The following is a 15853-nucleotide window of genomic DNA, read 5'->3' as shown; positions in this document are numbered from 1 at the left end:
GCAATGGTTAAGACCGCCGCTGCTTCTATGTAAGCGACACTCAGTTATGAGACGTTTTTCATTGGTCCTAGCTGAAGCTTAGGTGAGAATGTTTAAAATCTTTTATTTGAGCAACACTCTCAATTCTACATCTCTACAAATGTTTCAGACTAGTGTATTTTTCCTTTCACTTTACCATCGTGATTGTCAATCACAAGAACCAAGTGGGGTCACTTTGCTGTAGGTCAAGCAGGCACCCAGGAAAATAAGAAAGCAGAGAGGATACTCGACATAACGTTTGTTTTTAGATAGAGAATGGTTGCTAGCTATATGTTTAGATAAAACAAGGTAATGTCATAATATAAAAATATTCAATAAAACTAATCCATAAACAAAAAATTTTACTTTTAAATTCAACAATGCAGACTGGGATTACTCCATAAGCACACGTTTTGATAACAGAGTTCCATTCCCAAGTTGAGAACTTGGATTAATTGAATTGAAAGAATTGTAATTCAAATACAATTAAAACTTTGGAAATATTTATCAATGTAATTTAAGACTAGAGATGAAGCAGAAAGCGAAAAATTAAGCTTAGACGACACGCTGTGAGATTAGCATTCTTCGTTAAAGGTAAAAATTGACTTCAACCACAAAATTATTGCATTTCAAGGCTACGCACACATCATACAAAGCGAATAAAATCACGTGATATTATTAACCAATAGATATCACCTGCCTCAAAGTAAAGGTAGAAAGAATTTTACCGTAGCGATTCCTTCGTTTTAAAGGATATTAAAAATTGACTTTTATGTTGTAAAATGCCTGATTTGCAGGGAAAAGTTGCTTTGATAACAGGTATTCATTTTTAAATCTTCAAAAACTATATTACTTTTAATTTACTATAAACTACAGTTTAACTGTTTAACACTTAAGAAAAATGCCTTCCTGTATTTAGAAAATACTTCATTTAGTATACTAAACCGGAATTGACAGATTATTTTAAGGTTGCATTTCTCAGTGTTTATTTAAACAGGTATTCGTTTGAATGTTTCCTCGAAATTTTTTTTACATAGTTTAATAATTATTAATATAAATTGTCAGAATAATAATAATAATGGAGCTAGGATCATAGAGGTAACAAAATGGAAAACTGTCAATAAAATAATCGTTTATAAGCCTCTTATCTGTGCCAGTCGCGATCTGTTGTTTAATGTCGAAGTCAGATTTTCGTTTACCGACCTACATCTTTATTTGACGAAGGGCTGCAAGTGAGGCCATCGAAAGGGTTAAGTGGAATTTTTCCCCAGGCATACAGAATACTTAGAGACCTCATGGTCCTATAAATTTGTGTTATTTTTACTAAGAAAAAAAAATAAATCCTTAAAACTGCTTTTTATTAATAAAAAGCAGTTTTAAGAAGCATCCTGTGTATTTTAACTATTCAAAAAAAAGTGTCCCTATTCCGAGCCCATCCAACAACGCAGTGTTACAGTTTATGCAGTTGTATACTTATTTAGTATTAAATAATTTCAACGAATAGCACAAGTCGCAGAAACGTTTTTTTTTTATAATTAACGTCAATGGCGAAGACAAAAAAATTAAGAAATACTCGTGTTTATTATTTTATTGTCTTTGTCGTTGTCGTTAATTTTAAAAAACGCTTCAGCCTTTGGTACTGTCCGTGTAATTTAGCGAGAGCGTATTTATTTAAGATAAATTACTTTTTCAAAATAAGTGTAAACTTGAAGCATATTTCTAAGTTAACGTTTACATTTAATTGTTTCGATCGTTTGTTATGACATCTATACGCCGGCCGGCGTACGTTGGCAATTTATGATTGTCGTCTCCCGTGGGTTACATTGTTCACGGAAAAAGTAGACACAAAGAACGAAGTTGCAAAAAACTAATGGCGACTTTCATACAAACTATCAGTTTTTTGCAACTTCATTTTAGTCGGAAGTAGCAAGGTCACAATCTTACTCGTTCCGAGAACAATGTACTGCACAGTACGGAAAACAGGAAACATAAGCGTACGCCGATCGGCGTGAAATATAGTTGTTGTCATGGTGTGCCATGTATCATAATAAAGAATACAGACAATTGAATGTAAATGTTAACTTAGATATATGATTGGAATAAATTTATTTATACTTATTTTGTTAAGAAAATTCTTGAAGTAATTTATCTCAATTAAATATTGCATATACTCGCTAATCTGGACACTCAATTATCCGGCCTACTCCCTATTATTATATGTCTGTTTCTTATTCATGTTTTCTTTATTCACCCAGTTAACTTGTAACATTAATTTTAATACAGTAATTGTAAGCTTAATTCTTTACCATTGCGCATATTTCACGATAACAATTATATATTGTAACATAATCACAATAACGAATACGTATTGTAACAATGCCACTGTAACAATGCCACAGTAACAATTCTTAATATTTTAATTTAAAAATCGCATGACTTCCGTTTAGACCGGAAGTTCGTGTAAATCATGGCCGCTGGCCCCTAAGCTTTTCATATCCGTCTCGATTTTCATCTATCTAACTCCGTTTTCGAGATTAATTGTTCGGAACGACACCATACCAAAAATAATTTGCGGTTGCTTTTTATTTTTCCGAAAGTTTCCAATATAACAGAATTAATAGAATTAAAACTTTTCACTTTATATGAAGTCAGCCAAATGTATATCGATCACTTATCATCAACACTAAACAGAAGAGTACGATGCATTTGTATTTGTGAAATCAATAAAATAAAACAGAGTCTATTATAATATACTACATTCTTGTTAATCGGCCATTCTCTCAAATTTTGTCGATAATTCAATGGATAACGTCCAGAATATGTTATCCATTGATTATCTTGGTGGTGTTTTCATATTTTGAAATTTTAATAAAAATTCGAAGTAAAAATGATGCAAGTTTGATAACGTTCTTGGCTCATTTCCAAATTTGTTACGTAAAGTACTTCGTGCAAAATCGCTAGTCCCTCTGGCCCTTCTTTTGCTGACATCACCATACTTTCTCTCGCAAATTTGTGGCGTCATGATGAACTTTTGCGAGGTGTATATGTCATAAATTATTACCCAATCTAGTTTGTCACACATCTCATAAACACGTCATAATTGTCGTAGCTATAATTTGGCTATGGGAGGGCGGCCGATACATCTCTGCTGAGAGGACGTCTTTGTAGTATTGGAGCACGAGGTGTGCTTACCTTCCATGTAGAGTTTGTGAGACCTTTGTAGTTAACAATAAAGTTGTTATGTTGTTAAAGGATTGGATTAATTGTGAATACAGATATCCTAGCATGCGAGAATAACGCAACAATAATTATCTATATCCAAAATACGATATATAGCATTTAAGGTATACTCAGATCTCAAAATTAGTGAGGAAAGTGAGTTTTTATAAAAATAGTAGTGAATAGTGAGCAATCTGAAAAATATTGAAAATAGTGAGTCGCTAAGAGCAGTGTATTCATCTTTTATAAACTACATTAAAGCAGTGGTTTTCCACTAGAATACCGCGAAATGGATTGATGGAAGAAGCAACGTAATACTTGCGGTGATCTGACAAGGAGTGCCTCCAGGGAGAATATGGGAACTGACCCTATTTATTAAGCGAAAAGATGATAAAAAGAGTCAATAATATACAATATTTGGAATATTTTGGTATTTTGACAGATGTAACTAAGACCCTTGCTAAATTTACAGGAATGATGAGGAAAGTTCAAGAACTGATAATATAAAATGTCTAAATCACACATGAATTAAACCAAAAATTGAATACAGAATTGCAATCTGTGAGACCGTACAAGATTATAGTATAAATCGACTTCGAGTTCAGAAAAATTGTTTTATTAGAGCCATATACAATCTTGGTGTAACACAACAGTTTCCATAGAACAGTCAGCAGGAAAATGTAGACAATATAAAACTTGTATATATTAAAATAACTGATTAATTGCTTCAAGTTTATCAAAATTCAAACGAACACTGCTACCATAATGTATAAAAACTGTAGAAAAATAAATGCAGTCATCGAAGAAGTTACGACTACTTAGCATCATCTACTTTAAAGCATTCGATTGGACAGACTGCTCCGATAGATAAACGGAAAAAACACAAACTCTTTAACAAACGAATTACAGGAAACAATGGGCGAAAAAACAATTTTTGAATTGTTTTTCATCCATTGTTTCCTGTAAAAAAGGCCATCAAGAAAATTTTTTGTCATATGTATTTTGATTCCAAGACGCCTTAATGTATTTTGTCATACAAAATACATTAAGGCGTCTTAGATGATTCAATTCCAACCAAGTCGTTAATGGGTGGCACTTTCACTGCAGCGCAAATTGACTGTTAAGCTTGGGCTTTTATGTATGAAGAAAACCCAAAAAACTCCACGTGCTTAGCCATTGGTGAGTCCTGAACCCGTAACCAATTACCAGAGTTTATTGCTTTTTAAGAGAATCAAGGAGTGCTGGCTGAGAGAAAAAATGTAGCGAGTACTTCAAAATTTTCTAGTGACAAAGAGATGAAAAGGCAGATACAAACGAAGATACAAATCCAGGCACTAGCGATGTTTAAAACATTGAAAGAAAAAAGTTTAACCATTTACATTAATGACCGGTTTGAATTAAATAATATTTGCTTTCCATTATTAAACTTTTTTTTTTTTTGCATTTTCACTAAATCATTTTTGGTGTTTCTATTTGCTGTTTATCTATAATCATTAAAAACTGTCAGGATTCCAACATGTTTTACTAAGGTGAAAAGAGTTCTGCGATAAAAATAAGTTGCAAATCTCTGCCTTACATGAATAATTGAATAGGAACTATTCATATATATCACTTCATCCATCGAAGTTTCGAAAAAACATGTTTTATAACATTTCTCAATAAACCAGCCTGCGCTGCGCTGCATTGAATTACTGCAACCGTAACACGCCTGTATTATAACGGAGACTGCATCACATCGCGAGGGGATAACCATAAGATGTTTATTACAGTAAAAATGTAAAAATAAAAAAATCATATTTCAATATTTCTGTACAATTTGTTCAATGAAATGTCTTCTCTATTATCTAATGTTTAACGTTCATAATTTTTCTTGTATGATTTGCTTGCGTTTTTCCATAAATAAAATGTGACTGCTGCCGTAGTGAAATCTGCACCCTCGGTATCTCGGAAAAGTCTCACATGGAACTACAAAACTGGGTTGTTTTACTTTCTCGTAGTAATGGCATGCTGTATAAACGTAGAGCTCGATGCGGCCATTAACTATAAAGCCGTCACAGGGTATAATATCATCACATCCAAAATGGTCTATAGTGTATATAATTAAAATATGTCTTTAGTCATATTTAGATGCATTTTCTCTTATCGAATAAGTCACACTAACTTATACAACAAGATGTGTGATGTAACCGAAACAATAACTGCCATAATTGCATATGCTAACAGACATGATGTCGACGTGTTTAAGTAATATTTAGCATTACTATTTGTTACCTTGGTATCTTATTTAGAAATAGATAATTCAAATTTTATCCAAACAAAAGTTTAGATTGAATTTGTATCTTTATATTAAAAATATATCTATTGTTTTCAGGTGCCTCTTCGGGTATTGGAGTAGGAATTGCTGTTCATTTTGCACATTGCGGATGCTTTCTAGCTTTGAATGGGCGAAATGTTGAAAGACTGAAAACTACAAAGGAGAAATGTATCAACTCGGGACGACTTTCTGAAAATAAAGTTCGAGAGTTTCATAAATAACGTTACGATATAATATTTGTTCTTGTTGAAATAGAATTGATCTTTTCAGGTTTTGCTTGTGCCTGGAGATGTGTCTATTCCAGAAAATGCAGAAAAAATTGTAAAGGAAACTGTGAAGCACTTCGGAAAATTGGATATATTGGTTAGTTAAGAATTTCTCATTATTATCCAAAATAATGTATAAGCTACTGAAACCTGTGTAAACTGAATAGCATCGTACCGAATTTTTTTCCGTTTAGGCAGGTTTCCATTTTATTCAGGCGTTGTTTTGGGACCATTCGCGGTCGCATAGATAGACGGGCAATGTCACGGGTTGATGACGTTATTGTAAAAGGTAGACCATCCTCAGCTGGAGATGATTTGAAAAAGTCTCAGAAAGTTGGATGGTTGAGATAAATTTTGACAGTATTTTTTTGAAACGGGGACGTTGTCAACGTGGAAAGCTCATATGATATACGAAAATCTATTATTGTTTAAATAAAATAACAAAACGCCATATTAAATATTTAAATTAGGAATGATACTTAATGTCTAAATTTATGTTAAATGTACAAAAATGTTAATAAACAACTTGCTTAAGTATTATATTTGCAAAATTTCTGTATGTATTGGCGTTTGTTGACAAAATTCAAGCGGCTACTCCTAAATAGCAAGAAAAAGAAATGAACAAAACTAAAAGAAAACTAGCCGATTTGTTTCTCCTTTAGCAGACGATCTCTTCTCTAACCTTTTAGCCCCTCTCGGCAAAAACTAATTATTAATAATAATTTTTTCACACAGATGTCGAATTACAGATAGCAAAATAATAATAATAATAATATCAAATTACAGCAGCAAAGTCTTACAACGTATTCTCACCCTTTGCATTGACGTTGCTAGATCGATTCCTCCGCCGTTCAGTGACCTGTATAACATACTGGTACGATGGTTCATAATTATCAAGAATATACAGTGTATATTCTTGATAATTATGAACCATTCAAGTATTACGTCAGCAGAGTAAGGAAGAAGGAGATTCGTTTGTATCTGACAATTGCTGGCGATAGTCAGGGTGAGTCTTTGATGTAGTAGGATTGCACTCGACTAATTTTCTCCCAGTTATCGGAAAATTGCCTAAAAATAATTTCTGTGTATTTATGAATGTTTTAAACTTCTGATGACATAATTAGGGGAGGCGGTGCTTTGATTTCTTATGACTGGTTATCATCGGGGAGAGGGATCAAAAAAGGGTAAATTTGATCCCTCTCTCCTGCCGATGCAATATTTTGAACGGCCTTTTTAGTCAGGTTTTACTGTATTAACCTGATGGTGGCCTATGGCAGTAGGTTGAAAAAGTTTGTTAATAAAATATTCTCTCAGCAAATGCTCGGGTGTTGTAGTAAGATTGTAATTTACTGTATTGTTTTAATTGTAAGCGGTGATACATTTAGAATAATTTCAGATAAATAATGCTGGCATTATTCGATTTGGCGAAGCGACAAAAATAACTTTAAAAGAATTTGATGAAATAATGAGAGTTAATGTTCGAGCAGTTTTTCATATGATGCAATTATGCATTCCTTATCTGGAGCTTACAAAGGGTGAGAAATGAGAATGTTTATTTTATTTCGATTGATTTACAGCAGAAATTAAACTAGTTTTAAACATTTTAACTGCAGGAAGTATTGTGAATGTGTCCAGTATTGCTGCAAAAAGAGGTGTAAGTATTACTTAATTTATTTCTAACAGATAAGCTTGGCTTTGCTCGGGCAAAAAGCAACGATAGCGAAGATTAAGATTATTATATTATAATCAATCTTACCCGTTTTCAAGAATTGAGTCCCCTGTTTCCAGACTAATTAGAGAATTTTTAGATGGTTCTAAAAATATGTTCGATTTCCCGTAAAAACGCAAAAAAAAAAAAAAAAAAAAAAAAAAAAAAACGAATCTGCACCTGTAAATTTTGCACGTCACTTTCTCTCAACACTTCCATTGTTAACACTTCAATTGTTAACATTTGCATTGTTAAGGAATACACTTCTTTTATCTCCACGTGGTACCCTACTAAAACGCAGTTAAAAATAAAAAATTGCATTTAAAATAGTACAGTAGAAGCTGAGTTCTTTAGGATAAGCTTTAATCCTTTCCCTCTCCCCGGGGGAGAATTTCGAAAAATCCTTTCTTAGAGTACATTCTCGTGACGTACCCTTTTAAAACGCAAAAGTCCGCATCTAAAATAGTATAATAGAAGCCGAGTTATTCACGGTAAGTCTTAATCTTGTCCCTCTCCCCGCGGGGGAGAATTTCGTGTGACATATATATAATAGAAGGGATATAAAAACACGCGCGTATTCGAATACAACGTTGTGTCAAAATTTCAAAGCAATCGTGAAGAACTTTCGGAGATTTAAGGTTTTGAACAAACGAACATTTACATTTTTATGTATATAGATAATTGTAATTCAGCTTATTGTGATTGTAATTCAAATGCAGTATTTATAATATTAGGAAATTGTTTTAATGTAACTATAAAATTAATAAATAATATTATTCGGCTTTAAAGAATTACGAAACTCGGTATTTTCGATTTGATTCAGATTAAAATAATTTACTTTTTTAAAGTATTTCAACTCTTTCGTACAAAGGGCTTGTTTGTATCTTTTAACCTAATTATGTTTTAAAGGATTATAAAATATTATGCAGTTCACTCTCGCTTATTTCTATTATTGTACTGTATTATCTGATGAATAATTTTGTAATATTGAAATCATAATAAAAATATTAAATTCGTGTATGAAAATAATAAACAAATCAGCAATTATTACTAAAAGTACGTAAGTTTAGTTTAAAAAAAGAACATTAAAAGATGCTATCTGCTATCATGAATTAACAGAAGGGGGCATATATATGTTCTGGTGAAAAAATTAAATTATTCAGAAAATACTAATTCAGTTCAAATCGAATGCAATTGATTCAGCAGTATGACTACGAAATATCATTTTCAAAATGTTTGCCTTCAGATATAATCCAATTCTGTAGGTTTTCATAAAATTGGTCAATAATACAGTGTGTAATAAATTGGTCAATAACAGTGTCTACGCTACCGAAATTCCTTTTATCGTGTCTCCAATATGGTCCTGAATAATTTGAAGGTTTTCCATTGGAGACACAGACTTCATCTTGTGTCCCCATATTGCAAAATATAGGTGGTTTAAATCGGAGCTTACGTAGAAACCATTCCATATTGTCTCCAGCCTTTTCCAGCGCGTCCAAAGCTGTCAATTCGCCACCAAATACTGCATTTCCGCATGTTTGACTTCATGCTTGCTCTCATATATGAAAATCGCTTGTTTTTGTAATTTGAAACACGTGTCTTGCTTCGCTTATAAGAGCATGCTCTTGCACGGTTTTTTAAGCAATGTACAGTACCACTTATTTATTGGTTATTGTCACGAATTCATGTTGATCAATAAACATATATTCTTATGTAAAGGTGAAGATATGTCTCTTTTATTTTTCATATTAAATAACGGTGTCGAAGTGTCCACCTTTGTAGGTTTGTTTTGAAATTTTCGATCACATTTTCGAGGTGTAACTATCAATCTCCTCAAAGAAAAAGAAAAAGAAAAAAAACTCGCAATAGATAGCTTCCTCCAGGTCATTGATATTTCTTGGGCATTCCGTCCTTCACGTAACTCCTCAGCAAGTAGTCACAAGGATTCAGATCTGTAAATAGGGAGCCCATTTGGAAACATTTTTTGCTAAGCACAGCTTTTGCTAAGACATTTATTGATAGCAGATTAAATATAGACTAAAAACTAATAAGCATTTTTTTGGAACAACTGGAACTCCTTGTTGGATAACAAAAGATCATCAAAAAACACTGAAAAAAAGTTTCATAACGACATATGGCGCTCGGCCATATGTCGTGATGAAACTGCATAAACCATGTTTTGTCCAAATTTATAAAAAATAATAAAACTTCGAGAATGTCATAATGAAAGGCTGTGTGAATATTGGTCGAATTACTTCTTAGTGACTCACTGTGCCCACACAGTTGTTTTCTGAGGATGCAGAGCGTCTTCACGAATTACCAAGAACTTTTGGTGGCCCAAAATCGATAATTGTGTCGATTGGTTATTCGTCCAAATGGAGGCGCGTTTCATCCGAAAACCACACAAATTGAGTGTCCATGACTTCATTGTCGATTGAATTGAGAATTGTGTTCACATGTCAGCTCTACGTTTTCTATTCCTTTCTTATTCTACAGTTTTCCCTGCAAATTTCAATAAGCGCTGCTCCACAGTACTCCAATTTTATGGCTGATTTTACTGATAGAACTCCTCAGGAACTGCAAGGCAGCCTTTGATCTTCCGGATGTTAGTCTGACTTGATATTACTGTCCTTTTCCCCTTACTGAAGTTCGACGTCGAGAGTCGTCAAACTAAGAAAATTCTTCCGAAACTATAATTGAATTTTTTAAAATTAGCGAGTTTTTTTAGGCACTTTGCCAAAAACAGTATCGAATTTTCTTCTTCTACAGGAACATGCTCTTGTACTCGGATATAAGTGAGTGGAAATACGGTATTTGTTTGAGATTGTGAAACACTTCTTGAGTGCCAACTCTATCATTCTTTCAAACACAACTTGTTTCTAACAAACTTAAAAAATTATAGTATTTTTCTCCAGGACATAAATATTGGTCACTCTGTAATTACATATTGATTTTTATTATTCGGCTGCAATTTGAAAAAATTGTAGATCTATAAATTCACACTGTCTCTTATTAATCTCGAGAACGGAGTTTTTTTTTTTAACTCTTTCCGCCCTGTGGGCACTAAGAGGGCCTCTTTTAGTAGGCCCATTATGGGTTCGGCCAGGCCCACAATGGGGCGACCGGGTGGTGAGGGACGGGGCCGACATATCCGAACGGACCACCCCCCGAAAAATTCCTGGGGATTATTCGACCCGTTCGGATTCGATCCCGGGTCCCCCAGAGCGGTAGGCTGCCACCTTTACCGCTCGGCCATCCGGCCGTCTCGAGAACGGAGTTAGATAGATAAATGACGAGACCAGATATGCAAAGCTTAGGGACAGAAGGCCCCGATTAACTACATACGAATTTCCGTTGCAAACCGAAATTCACTTTATTTCAATTCAAATATTTCCATTGAAAGCTGTTAATAAATGGCCGGCACGACTCCTTTGTTAAAGGAAAAGTATAATGTACAGGGGCAAGATACTACTAATAATTGAGGTGGAGAGCATATATTTTAAATTAAATAAATTAAAAATATGATTTAAAATTGCAGCCTGGCACTGAGGCCATGTCACAATAAATAATTGCTCGTTACTATTTTATTTCAATTGACTTTCTTGTAATTTAGTTTCCGAATCTATCTGCGTATTGTGCAAGTAAAGCAGCTGTAGATCAATTAACCAAAAGTGTTGCTGCTGGTAAGATATTAATATTTTGTAACTATCATCATTTCAACCGAAAGTACAGGTTTATTAATTAAGACATTTTGATCTCGTTATTTCAGAAGTTGCTTCAAAGAAAATCCGAGTCAACGCCATTAAGTAAGTCATATTTAAATAAAACTAACTTTTAATTAAATGGCTTAGAAATGGGCCTTCTAATTGGTTTTTTATTGTATTGTAACCTTACACCCTCGTCAATAGGACGCTGTCCTATGGTCGAGGGTTTAAGGTTTAATTAATAAACAAGTTTTAAAAATCCAGCAACAAGTTACTTAACTTTCCAAACAACATTTAAAACTTCGTGTATGGCGCAATCTATTGTGATATTTTATTAAAAATAGATTTTTATATTTTTAATTATTATAAAATCTCACACACCACACACTTTTATGTTTATAATTTGTGGAATTTTTTACTCGATCCCAGGGAGGAGCAAATATCCCGTTTGCCTCTCTCTGCGGACGTCCATGATACGGATAATTATTCATTTATGGTAAATATCAATAGGAAAGTGGTTTCTAATCTACAGTTTTGTTATAACTTATTTTACGAAGACAGTTTTCTGTACTTTCTTCGTTTCTAACATCTAATAGGGACTAGTTTTCCATCGGCACTCCTCCTTGGCTATAGCTTATATGCACTTGCCTTACCCCATCGGTATAATCTAATCATAATATCAACTACAGTATTAACAATTTTTAATTATTATTTATTAAATAAATTATATTTAAATCAATTGAATTATTATTGTCAGATAAATAATAAATATACCAATACATTTACAGCCCAGGTTTTGTAGAAACTGACTTACTTAAGAATGCGGGAGTGCCTGACGAAGAATCCCAAAAGGTAGATAAGATAATCTGAGATAAGAATTTTTCCTTATATTATTTCTGTTTTAAGTAATATAATTTCCAATATAATGTGTATAAAACCTCTTAAAAAAGCATTAAAACGTCTTAAATACTGTACATTGCATTGTTATTAGTATTAAATAATTTATTTTTTTGATTGATTTAAGACAGAAAACAATAATCGGTGTAGGCTTAGTAAACACTAGTGTTGTGTTTTCCAAAGACACTTAGCAAGTTTTCCATCAAATATCTTTATTCATTTTAGTTGTTATACAAAATTCCGTGTACAGTACCTGCAAAAACAAAAAATATTACATAGGAGAAACAAAAAGAAAAGTAAAAACTAGACTGAAAGAACATATAGCAGACCTAAAATACAATAGAATAAATTCTGCATTTTACGAACATTGTACTTTAAACAGCTGTAATATAGACAAAGATAACGTAGAAATACTGCATAAAGAAAAATTAACGTACAACCGGAAGTTTAAAAAAACCATAGAAATCATAAAAAGTAAAGACAGTATAAATAAAAACTTGAGCCTTGAAATAAATGACAACTGGCTCAATATATCATAAATTAAAAAATTTCTGAAAAAAGCAATCTTTCAAAAAATAAGTCTTGCAGGAAAGTTTTGGTAAAAGACCATAAGGTGGCGAACGCCATACGTGGCAACACTAACCATATCAACGCAAACGTCAAAAAAGGGGTGGAAGGGGAAAAGGGGGCGGAAACAGTTCAAAAAATTTTTTACACTTACAACATATTTTTAAGTTTTATAGTTGTAGTGAACTTTTACAGTTATAATGTATTTTTACAGTCGAAGAATTTTTTAAATCGTAATGTATACAGTTTTACAAGATTTTAAATTATAAAAAGTGTAACCAATAGTTGACTGAGGAGGGGCAAAGCCCGAAACGTGTACAGGACAACGTACCGTATCAACTAAAATGAATAAAGATATTTGATGGAAAACTTGCCAAGTGTCTTTGGAAAACACACAACACTAGTGTTTACTAAGCCTAAATTATATAACGAGACACGGTTTCACCAAACAGATCAAATAATCGGTGTATCATCAGTTCAATTGGTTGAGACGCAAATATAATATGCAATCGACTTTACAAATGACCTGATTTTTACATTTTTGATTTTCCTCCCCGTGTGCACCGAGGTAAATTTTATAGCCGTTGTGGGTTCGACCAGGCCCACAGTAAAGTGGCAAGATAGTAAGAAACGCATTTTCATTATCATTTATGTTAGAAATTTCAACGAGTGATCAATGATCGTGCCCTTACGTGAGTATGATTCTACTCTTCCATTCGAGATGATAAGAATGCTTATTGTGACCGTGGCCAAATCCATGATTAGTTTGTACCAAAGATCTCTAAGTGGTCATACGACAGAGAGAATAAAACGAAAACAATGAATAATTTTTATGCATTATTTTATTTTGGATCAGTTAACTTTATTATATAATCCACACAATAATGAATTTTTAAATTAATTGTATTCATTAACATAATTCTCATTGCTCTAATAAGAATTGTTACTAGTGTAAAATGGTTGCATTAAATTTACCTTTATAGTTTGCTAAAAGTAGCAGCAATACTCATCCTCTTGGCAGAAATGGCACTGTGGACGATATGGCAAAAGCTATTGCGTTCTTGGCTTCTGAAGATTCCTCATTCATAACTGGAACAACATTACCTGTGGATGGAGGAAGAATTGTACTCTGCCTTCGATAATTATCTTGGGCATACACATGTTAAGAAAACAAAAGAATTTTTGTTTTTCCTGTTACGAAATATTTCGAATTTGAAAATTAAACTAGTGAAATGAAATTTCGTGTAAAAACAATTTGGATTTAATTTTGAATTTAATGTAGTGTTATAAAAGATGATATAAATAAACAAGAAATTATGCAATTTATTATTTTTATAAGTTGATTTTATAAAGTGAACTGTATTTTACTGTAGATATACTCCAAAATATTTTCTAACCTTTATCCAAGTAAACATAAACAAACGTCAACAGCCAACCCGATATATTAAAGCAATAAACCAATTATTAATATAGCCGATTCCAGCCCGAAAATTCGGCTTTGGTTGGTTTATTGCTTTATCCAAGTATTACTGAGAAAGGTGGACCTGTAAACTACAGGTATCCCTTGATTAACGCGGTTAATTTAATCCCTCGATCCGGTATCCGTATTAATAAAGACATCTGGTAAAGCCACGTAAATTAAAACTGCGGCGTATATTGCTGCAATTAATTCGCGCTTTAATCAAAGCAAGCGATACTGTGGGGCTCCAGAAGCGGGCTAGAACCACACTTAAAAAAAGAAAAGAAAAAAAACATTATTTTGTGGAAAAAATTTTTATAAAGCCATTTAAGAGAAGGGTATAAACTTTATGCCCATATAAGGACATGCTTGGTGGAATTGTTAGAAAAGAGAGACTCAGGTTAAAACAATAAATGAATGTAAGTCCTAAGATCGATCATCTTCGATAGGGATCGAATTGTCAGTCGGTGTTGACTCTTCCCGAGACCTGGGTTCCTATCTCGTTACGTTTCGTAACGAGAGGGACCACTCGGAGAACGGAGGCGAGTCGGCATGGATCTATCGGAATGTTTGGTCTTGGATCCAAAAAAAACTTATAAAACGGGCATTTTTAAGGACGCGGAAAGCTTCTCCCCGTCTTTCTATTGTGTGGCGCCATACGCTGAAAAAAAATTGCCTCTGCATCTCTGTATCGAACTGGATTGCACCTCGACCTAGTAACGGACTTTCTCCTTACAACGCCCCGGGGCCTGCTATCTACCAAAAGGGATCCGAAAGAATAGTTCCAGTGGGATTCACCCTTCGAGGCAGGAAACAAATCAGAAGACCAGATTTCGCCTACTGTCAACTAGGGTTTCTCAAACGGGATCCCGGTTATTTTTTTAACCCGGGAAATTTTTCTCATCCCCGGAAATCCCGAAAATTTCTTAAAAGTTCACTTTTTTCTTATTTTGTGTTAAAGTTGAGGAAATTTTACAAATAGAAAGTATAATTAACTCATAAACTGTCAGAATACATTTGTATTTATTAATTTTAAATCTACTTATTAGTTTTTTTAATTTTTGCTCGTTATGGCATATCATAAATGGTCAATAATCAATACGTAGCTTATTTGTGACAGTGATTGGAGTATCGACCATCTTTGCTTTTTAAAATCTTATTATAAAAATTTACAATAATATTTTGTATCACGTTTTATTTAAAAACGAAAATTACTTTTTAAGTTAGAAAGTTGATCTAAGTTCATTTTTTTAAATTTTCAACTCAATTGAAAACGTTTTTTCGTTGTTGTTGTCGTCGTTGTGTGCAGTTTCCAGCAGACTTTAATAAATTTTTTCAATTTGTGAAAATTTCTACGTAATTCAAAGGTAATTTTTAATATGTATCTGTATCTTACACAGCATTATTAATATGATTTTGGAGGTTGCAGAACGTATTAAATTACTTTAAAAAATAAAAAATAATTATATCATTTGATTTCAAGATATTTTGTATATCTTAAAAATAATTAATTCTATTCCGGGATTTCCCGGAATCCCGGGACAAACAAAAGACCGGGAAATAAAAAACACTGCTGTCAACTGTTGTAGCTGTAAGCTTAATCTTATGGTTATAATATAAACCAGGTAACTATTTGTAACTGTGGAGTTTGTCTCTGTGCAAAACGCTCCCACTCACACTCGGACATTCTGACGTCACACG

At 33.1% G+C, this 15853-nt stretch overlaps 1 protein-coding gene across 1 annotated transcript; it reads left to right on the top strand.

The window, feature by feature from the left end:
• The first annotated feature begins 613 nt into the window (after positions 1 to 613).
• Positions 614 to 14019, top strand: LOC136989909 (3-oxoacyl-[acyl-carrier-protein] reductase FabG-like). The gene is made up of 10 exons (XM_067288212.1): positions 614 to 624; positions 793 to 837; positions 5609 to 5751; positions 5822 to 5914; positions 7214 to 7352; positions 7431 to 7471; positions 11139 to 11208; positions 11295 to 11331; positions 12018 to 12081; positions 13677 to 14019. Exons 2-10 carry the CDS (start codon positions 801 to 803, stop codon positions 13833 to 13835), a joined length of 783 nt encoding a protein of 260 aa, XP_067144313.1. The 5' UTR covers positions 614 to 624; positions 793 to 800; the 3' UTR covers positions 13836 to 14019.
• The last annotated feature ends 1834 nt before the right edge of the window (positions 14020 to 15853 follow it).

This window comes from Centruroides vittatus, unplaced genomic scaffold (genome assembly GCF_030686945.1).
Source record: "Centruroides vittatus isolate TY-2023 unplaced genomic scaffold, ASM3068694v2 scaffold_769, whole genome shotgun sequence".
Classification (NCBI taxonomy): Eukaryota; Metazoa; Arthropoda; class Arachnida; order Scorpiones; family Buthidae; genus Centruroides; species Centruroides vittatus.
The sequence above is the reverse complement of the archived record's forward strand: the minus strand, read 5'-3'. Positions and strand labels throughout refer to the sequence as shown.

Coding starts and splice junctions, on each gene's coding strand:
- LOC136989909 (XM_067288212.1), top strand. CDS start 801: ATGCCTGATTTGCAGGGAAAAGTTGCTTTGATAACAG. Junction 11,332..12,017: donor ATCCGAGTCAACGCCATTAA/GTAAGTCATATT, acceptor ATACATTTACAG/CCCAGGTTTTGTAGAAACTG. Junction 12,082..13,676: donor CTGACGAAGAATCCCAAAAG/GTAGATAAGATA, acceptor TTACCTTTATAG/TTTGCTAAAAGTAGCAGCAA.